This window comes from Anabas testudineus, chromosome 15 (genome assembly GCF_900324465.2).
Source record: "Anabas testudineus chromosome 15, fAnaTes1.2, whole genome shotgun sequence".
Taxonomy (NCBI): domain Eukaryota; kingdom Metazoa; phylum Chordata; class Actinopteri; order Anabantiformes; family Anabantidae; genus Anabas; species Anabas testudineus.
Window position 1 is genome coordinate 17,585,591 of NC_046624.1, and position 18,383 is coordinate 17,603,973.

General features: G+C 40.7%; 1 protein-coding gene across 2 annotated transcripts; it reads right to left on the reverse strand.

Annotated features, from left to right (window-relative positions):
• b3gnt2b (UDP-GlcNAc:betaGal beta-1,3-N-acetylglucosaminyltransferase 2b) lies at nt 1-18,183 on the reverse strand. 2 transcript variants are annotated; one of them, XM_026354728.1, is made up of 3 exons: nt 17,955-18,183; nt 9,226-9,374; nt 1-4,338 (listed from the first exon to the last, which is right to left on the reverse strand). In XM_026354728.1, the coding sequence occupies exon 3, from the start codon at nt 4,311-4,313 to the stop codon at nt 3,123-3,125; it is 1,191 nt and encodes a 396-aa protein (XP_026210513.1). In that variant the 5' UTR covers nt 4,314-4,338; nt 9,226-9,374; nt 17,955-18,183; the 3' UTR covers nt 1-3,122. The 2 variants fall into 2 exon arrangements, with proteins under 2 accessions (XP_026210513.1, XP_026210515.1); XM_026354730.1 differs by lacking the exon at nt 17,955-18,183 and adding an exon at nt 17,775-17,945.
• Between the last annotated feature and the right edge of the window lie 200 nt (nt 18,184-18,383).

The following is an 18,383-nucleotide window of genomic DNA, read 5'->3' on the forward strand; positions in this document are numbered from 1 at the left end:
TATACAAAACAGCAAAATACAACTTTATTGAAATAATCAAGTCATTAATGGTAATAAAAAAGTGATCAACATGAGTATTCTTAAACATACAGTAGGCCTACATACATACATACACACACAGATTTGGTACTCTGACTATAGTGCAGGTGTTGTGTAACACAATCATAACAGGTTCTTTAAATAGAGGAAGAATGCACAGATGTAGTCAAACAATATGTTTAAAACCAATTTTTCTGATGCTGGATTCAAATCCTGATTAATTAAACGGAGAAGACACACTATAAAACAGTCAAGGTCGTCATACATTCAGCTGTTTGTTGGGTAGTTTGATGGGTTGAAGGTTTATGCACATAATCAAAGTTCCTCCTTATCAGTTTTGCTTATCATTGATCCGTATTGACTAATCGTGCAATCATTCTTCATCTAGTTACTACAGTGCCTTAAAAACAACAACGACAGCAACTATATAAGGTCAGAGAATGAAACACGGTGGACACAGAGACCAGGGAAACACTGTCAGAGAACAAGACAATGGAGTCTTATAAAAACGAGCAACAGGTCCATAAAGAGAAAAAAAAAGTGAAGTAAAATCAGATCAAGCACAGCGACGGGGGGAAATTAAAGTGTACAAGGCACGAAGAAAAAAAACAAGAGTGTGAAACATAAAGGCAAAGTTTCTTATCAGCCGACCACACAGAAGTAAGAATTATAATTATAAATATGAGTGATGGTGACTTTTAATAACATGTAAACATTTCAAGTAGCCACAAACTGTGCTAGATAGAACATGACTTATCATTGGTACGTGAGCATTAATTCGATTTTGGACACATGACCCAAAAAAACAGAGGAGATTATGTTACATACTGCAACTTAAATATTTTCGAGGAATGAAATTAGCTCCACTTGGTCCTTGACTCCTATGTGTGTTTGTTTTGTGCCACATGAAGACAGTTGGATTTTAACACATAGATAATAAAATTAGTGTCTGGTATGTTAATAACGTAAAAAAACCTTTTTGAAAAGTCTTACAGAATGTGAGTGTGGCTGTCTCATGAGCTTTTGTTTTTAACGTGTGGTATAGAGTCAAGGATCAGGTCTTGTGCTACAGGTTTGGTTCATGGCGTAGCTGACCTGGATGACCTGGATCTTCACAGACCATCATCAAGTAGCCACTGCCTTTATGTATACATCACCCTCCTAACCAGCAGGGGGAGCTCTAACAGAGGCTTGGGAACATTGCCATTCTTCTCTGGCATCATTAGAATAACAACCAGGTTTAGGGTCCAAACCACGTGTGAATAAAACAGCGTTTACGCCATTTATTTAACGTTTTGACTTCACGACCGGGTCCAGTGAGAATACTGAAGAAAATCCACTTCAATAATTGATTATTTTCATCAATCAAATGAATCAAAGTGGACTGATCCTAAACCTAAACCTGGGTAAATCATACATTCACATAATTATCTTCTTTGACCTTTTCTAGCAGATTTATGTGAAACAAAAAGCATCTCCTTCTCTGTAGATGTTTAACTCTCTGCGATATGTAACATCGCAAAGGTGCACGTGTCAAACGTCTCACATGTAGATGAAAAAGAAGATTTTGTAACATAAATGCAGCATTTCTCTCAGGAAACAAGTAAAAGACAGTATTGGTGCTAAAGCAACATAGCAGTGAGCTGAGCAGTAACCTTCAAACGAAAGGAAGATTTTAATTTCAGGGTGAGTTATTCAGCATATTTAAGCATTCACCAATTAACATGACCTGGAAAGAGAAGTTAAACATTAACGGAGCACCTTATGAGCTCTAACTTATTACAACTTCAGCTTTTTTAAAGAATGTCACTGTCTGTTTAATCCTATAACATTCAGTAAAGGTAAATTTTAATCCTTCCTTGAAATGAAGCCTTCCCAGTGATCAGTTACTGCACAGCCAGTTTGTCAAGTAACGAAAACTTGGATTACACGCGATGTCCCACTACTGCTTTGACTCTTATTTACTGACATGAAGCAACACTTTACAACATTTCACCCGTCTTCAGCACAACACCTGCAGACACTCGTGAGGCGCGTTATAGTAGCAGCTGGAATTAACAAGCATGTCACAAAATGCACTTACGGTTTGCATGTGCGTTTTTTTAAATTTTTTTGCCTATAGTGAGAACCTTAAGCAAAACGGCACAGCATTTGGATTTCTTCATCCTTGTCAAACCAAGCCCAGACCTGCTGAGCTGTACAGAGCAGGGATTCTACTCCCACTGAAAGCAAAACACATATTCACTTCACCAAACAGCCCACGATCTGAACGTTTCTTTTTAACTTAGCAAATTCTACTAAGTGAAAATGCTGCGTGAGAAAGAGGAACAATCACTGATAAACTAAAATGTGACACCTCATGCCTTAAACTGAATAATTAACTTAAAGCAAGAAGGTTTCAATAATTAATAAAGGGTTTTATAAATTAACAAACAGAACAAAACCAAGCTTCAAAGTTTTTATGAGGACAGACCGGTTGAGTTGAACTTAGAGTGAGTTACAAGTGAATACTTTAGGGAGTGTGGATGGGAATAGCAGCAAAAACTATGTCTCCAGCAACAATTACTGGGAAGTGTTTTCCACGTAGCTCTGTGAAAGCTACCTCTAGTTTTACTAAGCACTCATCCTTTTGAATAATTTGAAATATTCAGACACTCAGGAGCGCTGTCCCTTCCTCTTACTAAAAAACAAGAAGAGGAGGATACATCCCTGGACTAAATCCTATAATACAGCATCAAGACACTCCATCACAAACCTGACACACAGTGTTAAAGCATTAAAAAGGCCATATAAATAGTTGTGATATAAATATGTGCAGGCAAAGAAATGTGGCCACTTTGGGTGAAGCTTGTTCAACAGTGAAGCAGGGTTAGATGACTGATGATGGAAGTCTGACATGAAATCAAAATACTCTTGTGGCCATAAAAAAAAAAAAAAAAAAAAGAAAGAGCACACACTTGCTCATTTTTCAAGCTACAACACGATTTGCTGAGAGTCCAAGTGACCATTCGAACAATATCTTAACTTAAAGCTGCCAATTTAGGTTTAAGTTATAATTCTGTTTCAAGATAAAATATTTCCTGTTAATGGCAGTTCAAGCTAGGGTTGCTGAGCCAGGCCCAAATCTTTATCATCTCCTGTGGGGTCCTTGGGTGAACGAGCATTAAACTCTTGTAGGCGCAGGGGTTCGACCTGTACTTCACCTCTATGTCAAATGTCCTGAAGCCTTTGTTCTTCTCAGGGGCCAGCCCTAGCTTCCTAAGACACATACCTGTGTAGACATCGTCTATCGGGTAGAGCGCTACATGTTGTGACACCTGCTGAAGACGAGCAGCGAGGTCACCAGAGTAAAGGTATCCGCCACCCCCTGCGTATGGAGGGTACTTCCCAATGTACATGCTCTCTGGGATGAAGTATTTCACCTTCTTGTCTCTGTGTGGTCCCGCGTCGACAATCACGTCGCCCACAAACAAATCCTTAGCTTTGGGCTCCGAGAGGCCCTTGAGGAAGTCCAGGATGCGGTAGGTGTTGACAAAGACATCGTCATCTCCTTTGAAAATAAAGCGAGCACCAGGGCAGCGAGTCTGGATCCATTCCAGGAACAGCACCTCTTTGACGGTCAAGTTGAAGAATGAATCCCGGTAGTCCCACTGGATGATGTCTCTATGGCGCATGCTCTCGTCGTACAGGCTTTTGGACAGATCGGGATGGTGGTCCCAGGCTGTGGCGTTGCCAAGAAGGAAGACGGTAACCACCGTCTGATTGGCTATAACACCTGCGTGGCCCCAGGACTGACGGATGGCCTGGCGGCGATCAAAGTGCGACACCTGGGATTTGACAGCAAGGAGCAGGAACGGTGGCTTCTTACATATATCAGGCTGATCCAACTTGATTGGATAAGAACGACAGTGCATGTAAAGTAGGAAGTCCTTAAAGCGGTCCGGTAGGGAGTTGTAGTCTTTCACCTGAGTTGTAACCCTGACGTTAGGCTTGCAGGGGTCAGAGGACAAATTGGCGTTAATAAGCCAATCGGGTATGTCTGTTTCGCTATAGTTCGCCATGAGGATGGGATTGTTCTGAAAGTCCAGAATCTGCTGCTGGTGGTTCCAGTAAGCTGACGAGGGAGCCAGTTTGGTCCAGAAAGGTTTGGAGGGAATGTGGACCTTGTCCTGTTCGTTTTTATATTGACTGTTTTGCCGGAAAATGAGGAAGATGAAGAGGTTGATCATCATCACCGTCACCATGAGCTTTAGCTTACTCCGCAGCAGCGCCATGACAGCGTCCTGCACCCGTCACCACCTGAGAAAAAATAAAAAATTAAATTGATATATAATAAAAACAAACTTCATGGCTTTTCTTTTCAAAATATTCAAAACGTCCCACTTTTACACAATATCAGAGGGTAACAACAGATTTACAAAGCAGGTGCAGAACTGAACAAGCAAATACGTGATATGCAAATGAATTCTGCAACTGCAATTAGTCAAATGTAGCATATATTCATATATGGTATGAATCTGTCCGCTGTCCTTATGATTCAAAAGCCTTTTTTAGATTCTGCAAACAGTGAAGTAACCTGTCCAAGCATAAATAACTATGTTTGCAGAATGATGATGACAGTGTAGCTTTTGTGGTGAAGCCATGTATGCATCTTATTCTGATGCCTTTTTTAATCTTTAAACAACTTTTAACTAAACAGGTCAATAAATGTGAAACAATAACTTAATACTGAAGAGGAATTTCAACAAACCCAGTCAGTCACAGCAAATAAATTAATCATATAAACATTTTTCATGCAACCGAGTCATCTGAAAGCTTGGTCAGTTCTGACAGGATGTCCTCTGGTCTCTAACAACAATGAAAAGGAGACCAAGTTACCAGAGGACGACATTTAAAGCATCACAATCGTTATCACCCCATTTGGACTCCTCCTGGTTTGAACATGATTGCAACGTGTGCAGGAGCTTTACTGGTTAAGAGTCTGCTTCAAAATCATAACATCCAGGCTACAAAGTAGGGTGCAGCTGAATAATTGGCACGCTATGATTGGTAGCACTCAGCACTGGTGATGTGTTCTATGGAGTAAAAAGCTTTTATGGGAGATAGAATAAAAGGGTAAGCTCGCTTACAGGGACGTGGCTCCAGCCATTTGGCAGTATGAGCTCAGTTGTTTTCGACTGTTTGTCGTCTGCTAATTGAATCAATGCACATTTCTAAGGAACCCGACTTGTCTGGCCTGACTGGCTGAGACAAGATGGCTCCAAGGTGGACATGTGGTTGACAGTGGTCAGTATGAGGGTTACACTGCCTAGTTTAAATTCACGTCAAACACATTTCATGACGTTTCACCTTAATTGTCCAGTTTAAATGTAATATGTTGTATTACTTTAATAAATTAATAGTAATTTACAACCTATTATATTTTACATGTGAACTGATCATTGCAGAGATCTCCTGCTCTGAGCTGGAAGGTCAAGCTCAGAATGGAAAGTAGCTTGGTGGGTATTGGATAACTGTCAGGGCAGCGATGCACACCAATATTACTCGGGTGGATTCCTGAATCCTGGGAATTCCTATTAACGTCTCTGTTTGCCTTGAGGATGTTGATCTGTTCTCCATCATCAGTTAGTGATCACACATGACATTTAACAAGACCTGGCCTCTAACTCTAAATACACTCCACATGGGTGGTGCTTGTCAACAGGGCTTAGATCTGGTTTTCTGTGAAACAGCCTCGTACCACATGTCAAATCACGCATCCTTCCTTAAATATAGCTGCCCTGCTATTCTACTAAATTGTATGGCAATTGTGTTTACCCTGTGTGAAACATAAAGGCAGTAAATTACTGTAATCTCTGCAAACTTTGCAGAACTAGTCAACCAACAGATCATTCAGATTGGCCTGCAGGAAACCAGGGTGTGTCAGTAAAAAGATTGTGATGCTGCATGAATGCATAAACTCAGACTAGCTTCAGTTCAAAGTACATACAATAAAATAATTGTACCGTGTTAGCAGGGTGTGGTAAATCTGGGGCCGTGTATTGAACATTAACTGTCAAGTTATCGTGTCACAAAAGGGTAGTTAACCTGGAATCACAGTCATTGTATTAGTTATTTGCGCTGAAGCCTCAACATACTGCCATGTCTTTTGTTAGCTGGTGATGACATATTGTCTGCTCAGATGAAGCAGTATGATGGCAGATGAACAATTTCAAGGTAGACAAATATTTGAGGATGCATTGTCGCTTTGGAATAGACTTACTTTGGCCAGAATCAATTGATTAAAAAAAGAAATGAGGGCAACGTGAGAAGCGGGTTGGAACAGACAAAACATGTGTCTGTGTGAGTCCGCCTCAGGTTTACTGCTCGGGTCCTCACTGATAACATTCTCTTTTCCATGTTTGTATTCTCTCATTCCCTTATTTCGTCTTCCTTTCTGCAGGTGTAAAGTTGAGACTACATGCATCCCATATAACCAGCACAGCGCTGAAACCAGATCGTAATAACAACACATAATAAAAGTCATTAAACGTACATTTTCCGTGCAGAATTTTAGCCAACACACTAGAGGAGGAGCTCTAAAAGCCTAAAGACTCTGCTTCATGTTCAGATTTTATTCTTTTAGGGTGAGTTAAAGTTGAACTCCTTTACCATTTAAGTGAAATCTGTCACGCTATGAGGCTGATGGAAGTTTTAGTTTTGAAGTTAATGACAGTAGTGAATGAAAATGTATAATTGAAGTGATCACAGTTCATCCTCTTTGATCAACTCACTGATTAATTGATGCATTGATGTTAATTAATGTCACTGTGACAGACTGACTTTGATTATTATCATGATGCAAACAGGAGGCAGAGATAAGAAGATACACAGACGTAAAGGACGACAAATGGAACACCACAGGACTAGAGACAGTTTGGATGATACAAAAACAAACGTTAAGAAGAATTTCTACTCTTTTATACTTGTTGTGAACATCAAGAGGACAAAATGAACATTTTAAAATGTGGGGAAAGTTGTGTTTCTCTCCTGTGCTTGTGTCCTTCCTGTCTGTGTATTGTGTTGCTCTCTCGGCCTCCTAGCAACAACTCTGCACCGCTGCTCACCTGTTTGCTCTCTCTATCCTGTTTAACCCCCACCCAACCTCCACTTCCTTGGTCTGTCCGGCTCCTCGTCCCTCCTCCTGCTGCTGCTTTCTCGTGAATTTTACTCATAATTATATTTAAACCGACAGAAAGGGAAATACCAGCAACATAGGAGGGTGACACATGAGCCTGATGGTTATCAGTGCTGTATTACTAACAGAGAGGCAGAGACGTCACCTTTTCCCTTAAGACTCCTTTTTTCCTTTCTTGTTCATGGATAATTACACTTTCCTGTCTTCTGCATTTCCTTACAATCACGGAGGCTTCTGGGAAATAAGTGGGTGGGTGAAGGGGGGCGTTCTTAAGAAGAAAACTAAACAACATGTTGACAAGACCACAGCTTTTAGACATCTAATTAACCGTTAGTAGCTCACGGGTAGACGCACAGCTACCCGCTTTAGTTTGATGGACCATCTGCTGCTGCTGCTGCAGAAGCTTTTGTTTCAGCTGTGATATGATATCAAGGCTCTTTTAGCTCCTGCTCTCATCAATGCATCACATATAGGTATTGTGTAGGATGTAATCATCCGATAAAGCCTCAAGGGTGACCTCTATTCAAGTCCTACTGATGTTTAATGGCACAGAACAAATCAGACATACGACTGAGGATCTCTCATTACAATAAGTGTTTTCTTGTTAAACCTGATGCATATAGATACATGATATTGTGCATTTTCTATATATTGGAACATGTAAAGGTCCTAAAAGCTTTGTATAGTACTCTATATTAGCAATAAAACCACGTTTCACAGTGGTGCAGGGGTCCTGTAAAAGACAAATAAAGGACGAAGCAGTCAGTGATGGTCTCTCATCCTCTGCTCCTGCTCTGGAGACAGTTGGCAGATTTTTTTTAACTGTCAGGTAAAATAAACATTACTGGTTTCTGTAATCGCGATGGGTTAGAGAAACCAGATTTCCCCAGGTGTATTTCTCCCAGAGAAACGCCAAATCACTGCCATGTTTATGTGTGGCCAGGTTTCTACAGTATTCATGTACGAGACAAAAGGCTGCAGACGTGGAAACAGCGCAGTTTTATGGTAGAGAACAATCCTACCTCATCTTTAAATCAAATCTGACTAAAACTAAAACTAACACGAAGTAATCACTGAAGTCACTTTCCACATTCTACAGAAGATAACAGCCTTAAATTCTTCTTTCACCGGTTCGCCGGTCGCTGACAACTGAAACTCTCCTGCCTGCTGACCTTTTACATATCACCAAACGTTCAACTTTAAGTAGTTTAAAAACTCATTACTGTGCGACTAAGTTTAGAGACGTCTTCTTCTCTCCCACAGGCTGAAGTGCCTGAACACGCTGGAGCTTCAGGGCTCAGCTTTTTGTTTCGTGAACTAGAGATTCATTCAGGTGAGACTGGAGACTGGACCTGTTTCTTGTTTTAAACAGTTTACGCTGCAAGAGACTGTTGTTGTTTTATTGATTTATTGGTGTCCTGATTTTAACTAATTTGAACAAATCCACGTTTGTGGCCAATAGTTTCTCTCACTTCAAATCCAAACAACTCTCAACATGCTTGGTTAAAATCCAAACCCTAGTCTGAATCATAAGCTGCAGGATTCAACTACTGAACAATCAAAGGTGGATTAGTTAACATATTGATTTATGGATGATACAGGTGGGGGTCTGGAAACAACATCGGACAACATGGGCTTTGTTGGTGTTTGCAGTTTCACTGATGAACACAGACAGCAGCTCTGTTGCACACTGATTAGATCTGACAGTAAGAATGACAGACTGTTGACCAATGTTTCCGCCAGATAAAAGAATCATTGAGGTGAGGTGTCTCACCTGTCGGGGGGATGGGCGAGAGATGGTCGAAAACAACAGCCAAATTGTGTGAGAGGGTTTAATCTAAATGAGTTTCAGTGTTCAGTTTGAACCAATTTACATGTTAATACCTCACTATCAGTCAAATCTGGACATTTTAACTGTTCCAAATGTAATCAACTACACACCCCCTGAATCACACGCTGCATTTCTAACAATATTTCTGAAGGTGTGTGAGCATGTTGTGCGGTCTTACCTGTGCAGGTGAGAGGGCCTCTTCAACTTGTGTTGTCCTGGTGTCTTTGCTCAGCTCTCTTACCCCATACTTATCTCCACCCTTTAGGGAACCGGAGCGAAAGGGGGAAAAGGGAGGAAACGAAGAGGGTGGGGACCAGAGGAGGGAACCTGAGAACAGAAATAAGAGCCAGTTTGTCAACGGCTTTAGAAAATGACTTGACAAATATCAACAGCACGGCAAGCTCAAGAATCCAGAGGACGGCAGAACAGACAGGAAGAAATTATTTTAATATTTAATGCACATGAGGTAAAGGAGAATCAGGAGGGCCTGTACTCTAAAACTACCACTGTTTAAACGTCACTTTCTGTGTTTACAGCTTGCAAAGTCACTTAGAAATGTGTTTGTTTACAAATCAAACATCAAATTGGTGTGAAATACATAGAAAATATAAATGGACACAGTGAGACAGAGGCACATTATCAGCAAACAGTAGCCCTCTGTTCCAGTGGCACTTTGTGTCTGCTAATGCAGGTTTATCAGTTTCACAGGCTAATTGATCATTAGATAAGCATTTTGAAAATGGTTATCTAATGAAACTCACCCTCGGACAGTAGAGCAAAAAAACACACAAGACACAACAAGAGCATTGGACGGACACTGTTGGATTTAAATTATTCAGATGCTAATTTAATCAACCTTCCTGGGTGTGAGAGACAAGAGGTGTCACTAGTGTAGCTGGCAGCTGTGGATAGGTTCAGTCTGAGGACAAGGTGCAAACAAGCCACTAACAGCTCAGTGGTACTTACTCTCAGTACAGGAGGATATGTGGCAGCTGATTAATGGGTTACTAAAGCAGACTGATCAGGATTTGTATATACTACCAGCTCAATATGTCCCTCCCCAGGCTTTGAGCTTCTACTCATGTAGACATGCTGCTGCATGAATGTCACGTATGTATGCAGGTACACACTTGGGCTGAGGTACTTCCATTTACAGTGCCATTCAGATCTATCCAAAACTCTGCTTGCTGAAGCTTCTGGGTTAAATCCGCACTTGCAAATTGAGTTTTTTGGAAAGCTAAATATTTTTCTGAGCTGCCCACTTGTAATGAAACCAAAACAAGACAGAGTTTAATGCTAAGTGGAAACAAAACTTAAGCCACATACTGAGTGTAAACACTCACAGGATACACAAGCTACTATATATTTTAAACCTGACCGCCAACCATGTATAAATATCCCTTCTGTATGTTTTCATGCTAAAGGTTAAAAGTGTATGATAAATAACAGCACCAGGTTTGTGCAGGTTCTGACATCAACACAGGACAAGCACCAAAATGACTGGACAGTTTTTCTTAGAACACCCACACAGCTCCTATATAAAAGAAACAACACAACTAACTTTAAAATTTACCAGGGACACCCAGAACTGGGTTGTTACTCATTAATCCACCGGTGGTGAGAGTTAGATATGAGAGGTCAGCAGATAACGAGGCCATATCAGCGCTCACTGTGCAGCGTTAATGAACAAACTGAAAGTTTCACTTGAACGTTACCCAGTCAGCTGAAACTGTTAAAGATGTACGAGCCGACGTGTTGATCGACAACAGAGAGTCTCTGAATGGTTTCTGAATGTGTCTGTGCTCTGGATTTTAGGCTCCATTCATCAGTTTCATTGACTGCACTGAAACGTTGACGAAGTGGGACGTCCACTTGTTCAGTCTTTCATCACGGCATCAGTATAAATGCAGTCATTTAACATGTGTGAAAAGTGAGTGATTCAGAGCTCTGAGGTTTCATCTTTCTCATATAAAGTCTGGTAGAATCAAAGTGTGACAAAATGTACGTGCAGCTTCTTCTTGTTCTTTATTTTTTCCAGCACACTGAATCAGCATGATCAGAAATGACGTCTTCTGTAAGGTAGCAGTGTAAATATTTCCCTATGTTCTGGTGGATCGACACGAGCTCTATGTTAATTCTCCAGACATAAACCTGCTATATCCCCCTTAGGCTCAATGGGACAGTACAGATATGTCCGAGCGAACTGATTCGGACACTTTTGTTCTCACATACAGCTCCTCCCCGTAATGTCTAGAGAGGTTCAGGGATTTCCTTCCTTCCTTTGATCCTTTGTGATCTGACACAGGTGTGGAATCACCATTTACTAATTTGAGTTCACTGTAGGTCATAAATCCTGAGGAGGGAACGTGCGCTGTTGAGCGTGGAGTGTAGCTTTGTTCACGTGTTTGCCCATATTATCTTTTTATTTTTAAATATCCACCTGCAATTGGGAGTTTTATGCCACACTCCACCCATGAAGGAGGACATTTCTTTCCAATATCATGCTCTGTTTACTTCACACAGAACGTCACGTCACGTCAAATCAACATATTTTTCAGTACCGTTGCACCAAAATGAGAAATACATGTCCAGCAACAGCAAAGACAATGACTAATCTCTCTCTATGTCTCCAGGACATTTGTAGCATCACAGATAAAGCATTCAGGCAAGTGGACGTCCAACAAAAGCCACTAAAGAACAGGTGTATCCTCTGTGCTAAACCTTTCCAAAAAACACGAGAAGCCAACACAGATGCTTTTTGCTGACTGTGGTATGTGTCTGCACATAAGTGATAGCAGATAAGGATGCAGCCTGGTGGAGTTTCCACCACCCAGGTCACACCAGGTCTCTTCACAAAGTTCAACTGCTAACTGACACGTGAGGATAGAGATAGAGGATATACTGACCAAAAGGAGCACAACGAGAAAGAGGAACAAAATACTCTTGTAACTTTTGTGGTGTAACTGAAATGTGCTGAACATAAAACGTCAGCTGTGCCTTGTACGGAGGTTTAACATCCAACCACTGCTCGGTTGGTTCGTCTGCCTGGCAGCAAGTGCTAATTAGGCTAATTATGAGAATACTGTCACACGAGGCAGCAGTAAAGGAGACTCTACAGGCATCTGGATAAAAATACCAATTCAGCCAGTACAACAGAAAGCTGCAATGGTTAAACACATTGTTTATTATTAATTGTATTAATGAACATTATCACTGTTTCCTGAGGGTTTAAAGACCAAACTATTAATCAAGAAAGTAAATGTAGTCATCCAGCTGTCCATCTACATCACCTTTTCCATTTCCATTTAGTCATTTGGCAGGGTAAGTGTAAGGAGGTAGACCACAGCTGGGATTCAAACCCCAGTCTCCTGCATAGAGGGCAGTGATCTTACCACTACACTATCCAGCAGTTTACTTAACAACTTTGATCAAGACTCCGTTTGCATAACCTTATGGCTTGAAATGGTTTTATCCTGCGTTGATGTGTGTGTGTGTGTGTGTGTGTGTGTGTGTGTGTGTGTGTGTACACGCTTGCATGATAAGCAAACAATCTTTCAGTAATGTTAAAAATCTGTCTGCTTGAAACAAGCTGACAAATATATACACAAGAATCTTTGCTTACATCTGCTCATTTACTACTTGTATGTAAAGCAAAGATCTAAGTAACAGTAACAAGTCATTTTTATTTATCTGTATAAATTGTGACTAGGCTAAATGTTATTCCTGTGTTGAAATGTATTTTGCACACTGAGTCTAACAGTGCACCTGAGTAGGCTATAAGTGCCAAACAGATATTTTTGACTGAGGTCAGAAGACCATAAGAGGACCACCATAAATAACTTTTGGTTTGCAAACAGGAGCTGGGGCTGTGTGAGCTGGAGCCTGTTCACCAAACATTAACAGTCAACATGAGTATTCCCAAGGGGCCTCTGGGTTCCACCTTCTCAGTTAGAGCCAGTCACAAACACATGGGCTTGACTCATCAGTGTTTGCACCGGGACTTTTTTCAAGCAGCTGTGCTGTTGTGTGCATCCATCCAAGTGTTTGATGTAGGACCCATATTTATGGGTGCTGTTGGTGGTGGAATGTTTTTTTAAAAAAAAAAACTACTTGTAAGCAGGGTAAGTCATGCATTTACACTCTAAAGTCCAAATGACGTACATGACCAAGATAAAAGGAGAATTGATCTCCGTGGAGGTCAGTTTAGCTATGACTCTGTGTGCAAGCAGCTGATTGTGAAAACTCGTCAACCTGCAAACTCTTTCCAAAGTGGCTGCAGCCGGTTGAAGCAAAAGGTTTTGACACTACAGTGGTGGAATAAGGAGAAACTTTAGCTCAGAGCAATGCTGCCACATGCACACTTAAAATAGAAAGGAATTTCTCATTATCAACAAATACTTGTCACTCCGACTCCACATGCAAAAGGTCACCTCTCTCGATGGTGTGCAAAGACACGGTGGACATATTCCAGGCTAATGTACGCCATACTGTCATAATTATAGCCTCCAAGTTTAGCAACTGTGGAGTGGTGAAATACAACAATTAGTCAGGATTACAGTTAGTTATCTGCACTCTCATCTCAAAAAAACAGAGAAGCAAACGAAAACAAACAGCTTGTGAGATAAGATGAGGTGGTCTTGAGCAGGAAAGAGTCAGTGGCGTTGTTTGGGGTATTGCAACTAATGCTAATGCAGCGAGGAAGGCATCACCCTCATTAAGCTGTTTAAGTGTTGCAGTGTTTTACCAGCTCTCCAGACAAATCACATTAACATAAAAATGAAGCACTTACTACAAGCAAAAAGGGAGAGTGATGAAAGCTGGTTAATCTGAAGCTATAATAATAAAAATGTTATTTTGAAAGTCAAAGTAAGGGGGTAGGTAAGGGTTAAAACAGTCAGCACCTCCCACACATCTCAAACCTTCTTCCTAACCTACCCTTTCTTTTGTTTTCCTAATAATAATAATAAAAAAAAGCCTTTATTTTAAGTCATAACAAGGACAGCACTGACTCGTCCACACTCACCTCTTTCCTTCTTTCTAGAACACAAACAGGGAGGAGTCTACAGGGCGCAGCAAGTGTCTGTTCCAGTGCGTCTGAGGAAGCCAACATCACAATCACATCATTTTCCATGTGTATTAGGTGTGAGTGTGTGTAATGTAAAGAGGAGTCGTCATAAATCAGACACAATAACACTATAAATGAAGAATCATTTGGGAACGCGTCTGATTGGTTCCTATGTAAATATCCAAGGGCTCGTATATCCTGCATTACGTCTGAATTATGAACTATAAATGGCTAAATAAGTATATTACGCATCCTCAGGGACTGAGGGCAGGAAGAAGGTATGGGGCAGAGAGAGGAAATGTGCCAGACAACACTGCACGAGCATTCAAGCTACTAACAGAGATGGTTTCTCAAACTTCCTGTTAAAAGGACATGAATAACAGTTTCAACATATTTCTGTGAAACACTGCAATAGACGGGGCACCAATGTGAGTCATCGAATAATGATATCAAGAGACCATCATTTCCTCTGAAATGTTGGTCACATATTTATTGGTTGGCCGATTGACCGGCGTGATCTTTGACATTTCAAATGAATAAGCATCAGCTGAATCTCATTTCAACCGCATGTGTGACAGAAAATTACAGCATATAGGTGTGAATCAGTATTTGGATGCACCAGTGTGAGCGACTCACGGGAATGCAACAGAACACAAGAGTACACTGCATACCGGTGAGGTGTTCAGGGACTGTATGGAGTATAGGGCATCCATGTTTGTGAGGTTTTTTCATTTTAAAATAATTAAAAAGTTGAAATTAAAGTGAGCAGGACAATGTTTTTAAACTCATAAACAAAGAAACTAGGGCATCAACGTCTGATTACGTTCTTATTTTTAGTGAATCAACAGGTCCAAAGTCACAAAATAAACATAAACATGAATGTGAACACATCAAAGTGTTAAATCATGATAAAAAAAAAAAAGAAGTAAAACACGATGACGTCTGCAGTACAAGTCCGGCCACTGGCAGAACATACATTAACATGCAGAGATGCAAACTGTCTGGTGTTGAAGTTATCAACACCCAGACATGCTCAAGTGAAACCACACTGACCTCATAGCATGCTTGAGCACAGAGCCAACTGTGCAGGTCAGATTCCCTGTCAGTTCAACGCGACAAATATGTCACTTATAACTTTCATAAAGACTCGGTGTGTCTAGGAGTTACTGCTGCTGGAAAAATGGCTGCAACATTGTGGATTAGCTGTGTCCATGCAGCGTATCCCTGTATCCTACTGTAACAGCAGCAGCTGCTCGAGACTTCAGCAAAGACACTTGAATAAGATTTCCTATAGTCCTGGTGTGTGGCTGACAAAAACATGAATATTAATATATTTATGTATGAGGGGATCAGATTCAGATGGATTGGAAGTCAGTAAAACTAGTTCAGTCACAGAAGGCGTTAATAGATGGAGTAAGATAAATGGTAGGAGTGTAAATAAAGACGATGACAGGAAGTGAGGAAACTGTATTTCTTCTTCAGTTAACTGAATATATATATATATATATATATATATATATATATATATATATATATATATATATATATATATATATATATATATATATGTCACATATTCAGACGAAGAGACTGATATCTATATCTTTATATTTGGTTTGGCCCAGCATATAAAGCAAGAGAAAAGCTCCAAAGCTGTTCTAGTTTCACACTGTATTGAACATGTATGGAAACTGTGGTCTACCCACCAGCTACACAGGGACTGTTTCTTGACAGTGCTTCTGCGACTAAACAGCTACCAGTCTCACTTATCTCAGTGTGCAAAAGGTTGAGAGCCACTGGTCCAAAAAAAAAAAAACAAAAAACAACAAAGAGAAGCTGGTGTTCAGGTGACTCTGGGTGGTTACCTGGCTTACAGACAGGACCACCAGGTGCCCAGAAGCTGCTGGGTTACGCTTGCGGTGACTATTTCTGCTGGTTGCCCACTAATGTTAGCAGAAACCTGTGTGGATTATGCTGACTGGTTAATGTGGAACCAAATGACAGAGCATCTGCGTTTAGCCACACTATGATCATTTAAGCTAGTTAAAGAGGGAACGAAGGCAGGTTTTCCTGTGGCCTTTTCAAGTGCATGACTCTTCATGTATGCAGATTTCTTAAGTGAGCTTTCGTCAAGGTGGACTCTCAGGTAAGTAAACACATTCACGCTACAAACTGGTCTATCCTGTGTGAGCTGTCACTGCTTACAGTCCAAACTGACACTGTGTGGAAGTCTAAACAGGACACTGCAGATTTCTGTGTCAACATGAAGAACGACAATGTGATTCTAGTGCAGACTTGATGTGATGTCCCCATAATTAGCAGCACCCCTGGGTATCTCCACTTCTCCCATTTGTGATGTGCTGAAATGACTGACCTTAAAAATCACTAAAATGAGTCGAGGACTGACGACAGAGCTGAACCTTTTAAACCAAATTACTTTTAATAGTGTGCTTTTGGGCAATAGTGAGTTGCAACATGGTAATGCAGAACCAATAAGTCAACAGTCAACCTGCCTCCCACATTTGTGTTTGTGGAAATAACTTAAGCAGATGACTATAACTAAGCCGTTTGTCTTCACATCCCTAGAAACGTTTAGTCAGCCACGATCAGGAATGTTATTAATATTAATATTAATGGGGAGTGCTTCATTTGGTGACGTGGTTTAGGGGAGGAAATCACAGTGGACAGTCTAAAAAGGTTAGACGTAAGAAGCAGGTAAATCTGGTAAATCTGCATCCTGTGACGATCAAAGTGTCCTTGAGTGGTGATTTGCAACAATCGCCATTGTTTGTGCTCAAGGGTTACCCAACATCTCTCTCATGGCAACTTGATACTGTAACGAGCAGCTAATTGGATCTCTTGAAAGCAAACCCATCAAATATCCACTAAATATACAGATGCAAGAACACACAACAGACAGTACTTCCTTTATCTGATGCAACTGATAACAAAACACATCCACCTACATCCACACTGTTCGGTACTTGTATTACAAATTACTAAGACAACATGACAGTGAGGACACAGACTGGACACATCCACAGTAAAATAACAGATTCACTGAAATATACACAACGGAAAACTGTAAATTAAATAATAGAAATAAAACTCATCTCATTATCTTCAGCTCGGTTTTTAGTTTCATACAAGGCAGGAACTTTGACCTTGACTGGACAGCTCATTTAAAATTTTGGACTTTACTGTCACACACACACACACACACACACACACACACACACACACACACACACACACCTGTACAGCAACTCTGACATAAGTTGCCTATGTGACTAAAAGCTTTTTGTCCAGGTTAAAAACACGTTACCTCAAATAAAAGCCAGTCAACACACACACACACACACACACACACACACACACACACACACACACACACACACACACACACACACACACACACACACACACACACACCTCTCTCATATCTTCAACACTGACTCGGATGTTTCCCGTGATCATTTGTTTCTACCTTCATTAAGACAACTTGTTCTTTTCTGTTGAGTTGCTCAGAAAATAAAGGAAAATGTTCAAAGTGTTGGTTTTAAACAGCTCATTTTTCCTCAACTCAAACTAAATGAGAATAGAAACGCTGCTTATTTCTACTGGATCAGTCGAGGAGGGAGTTTCTTCTACTAGTTTCTCACCTTTTAGAAAAGGTTCAGTCTTAATGTCGCTTCGACCCCGCCACAGAAAACCAAAGATTTCTCTTCTTTTCCGTTTCCTTTCGATGCTTTAATCATTTTCCAAATGGAGTTTCTAACCAGACATGAGCCACAAATTAAAATCACACACTTCAGTACAATAAAAAGAAGAAGCTCACTAACTTTTCCTGTGCTCGCCCTTGTTATGAAGTGAATCCTGACTCAGATCCTTCCAGGCTGGTTCCACTTGTCCTTTTTCAGTCCAAAGTCAACCGACACGGGCAAACGTCGGATAATCCATGAGGGTGGACGTCGTCTTTCTGCCGCGACTCTTTCCTGTTTTCAGTTTAGTGAAATTCACTTTGGTTCCTTCAGCTGGGCGGGGACAAGTCTCTCTCTCTGTCTCTCTATGTCTCTCTCTCTCTCTCTCTCTCTCACACACACACACACACACACACACACACACACACACACACACACACACACACACACACACACACACACACACACACACTGGTACATTTGCCATATTTACATCATCACTCCATAAAAAAATCTGCAAAGGTGCAAAAATCATGCATTATAAATAAATCTAAGGTGAAATCAAAGTAT

What these genes read in the sequence shown, in the direction of transcription:
- b3gnt2b (XM_026354728.1), bottom strand. Translation starts at nt 4,313, where the DNA reads ATGGCGCTGCTGCGGAGTAAGCTAAAGCTCATGGTGACGGTGATGATG.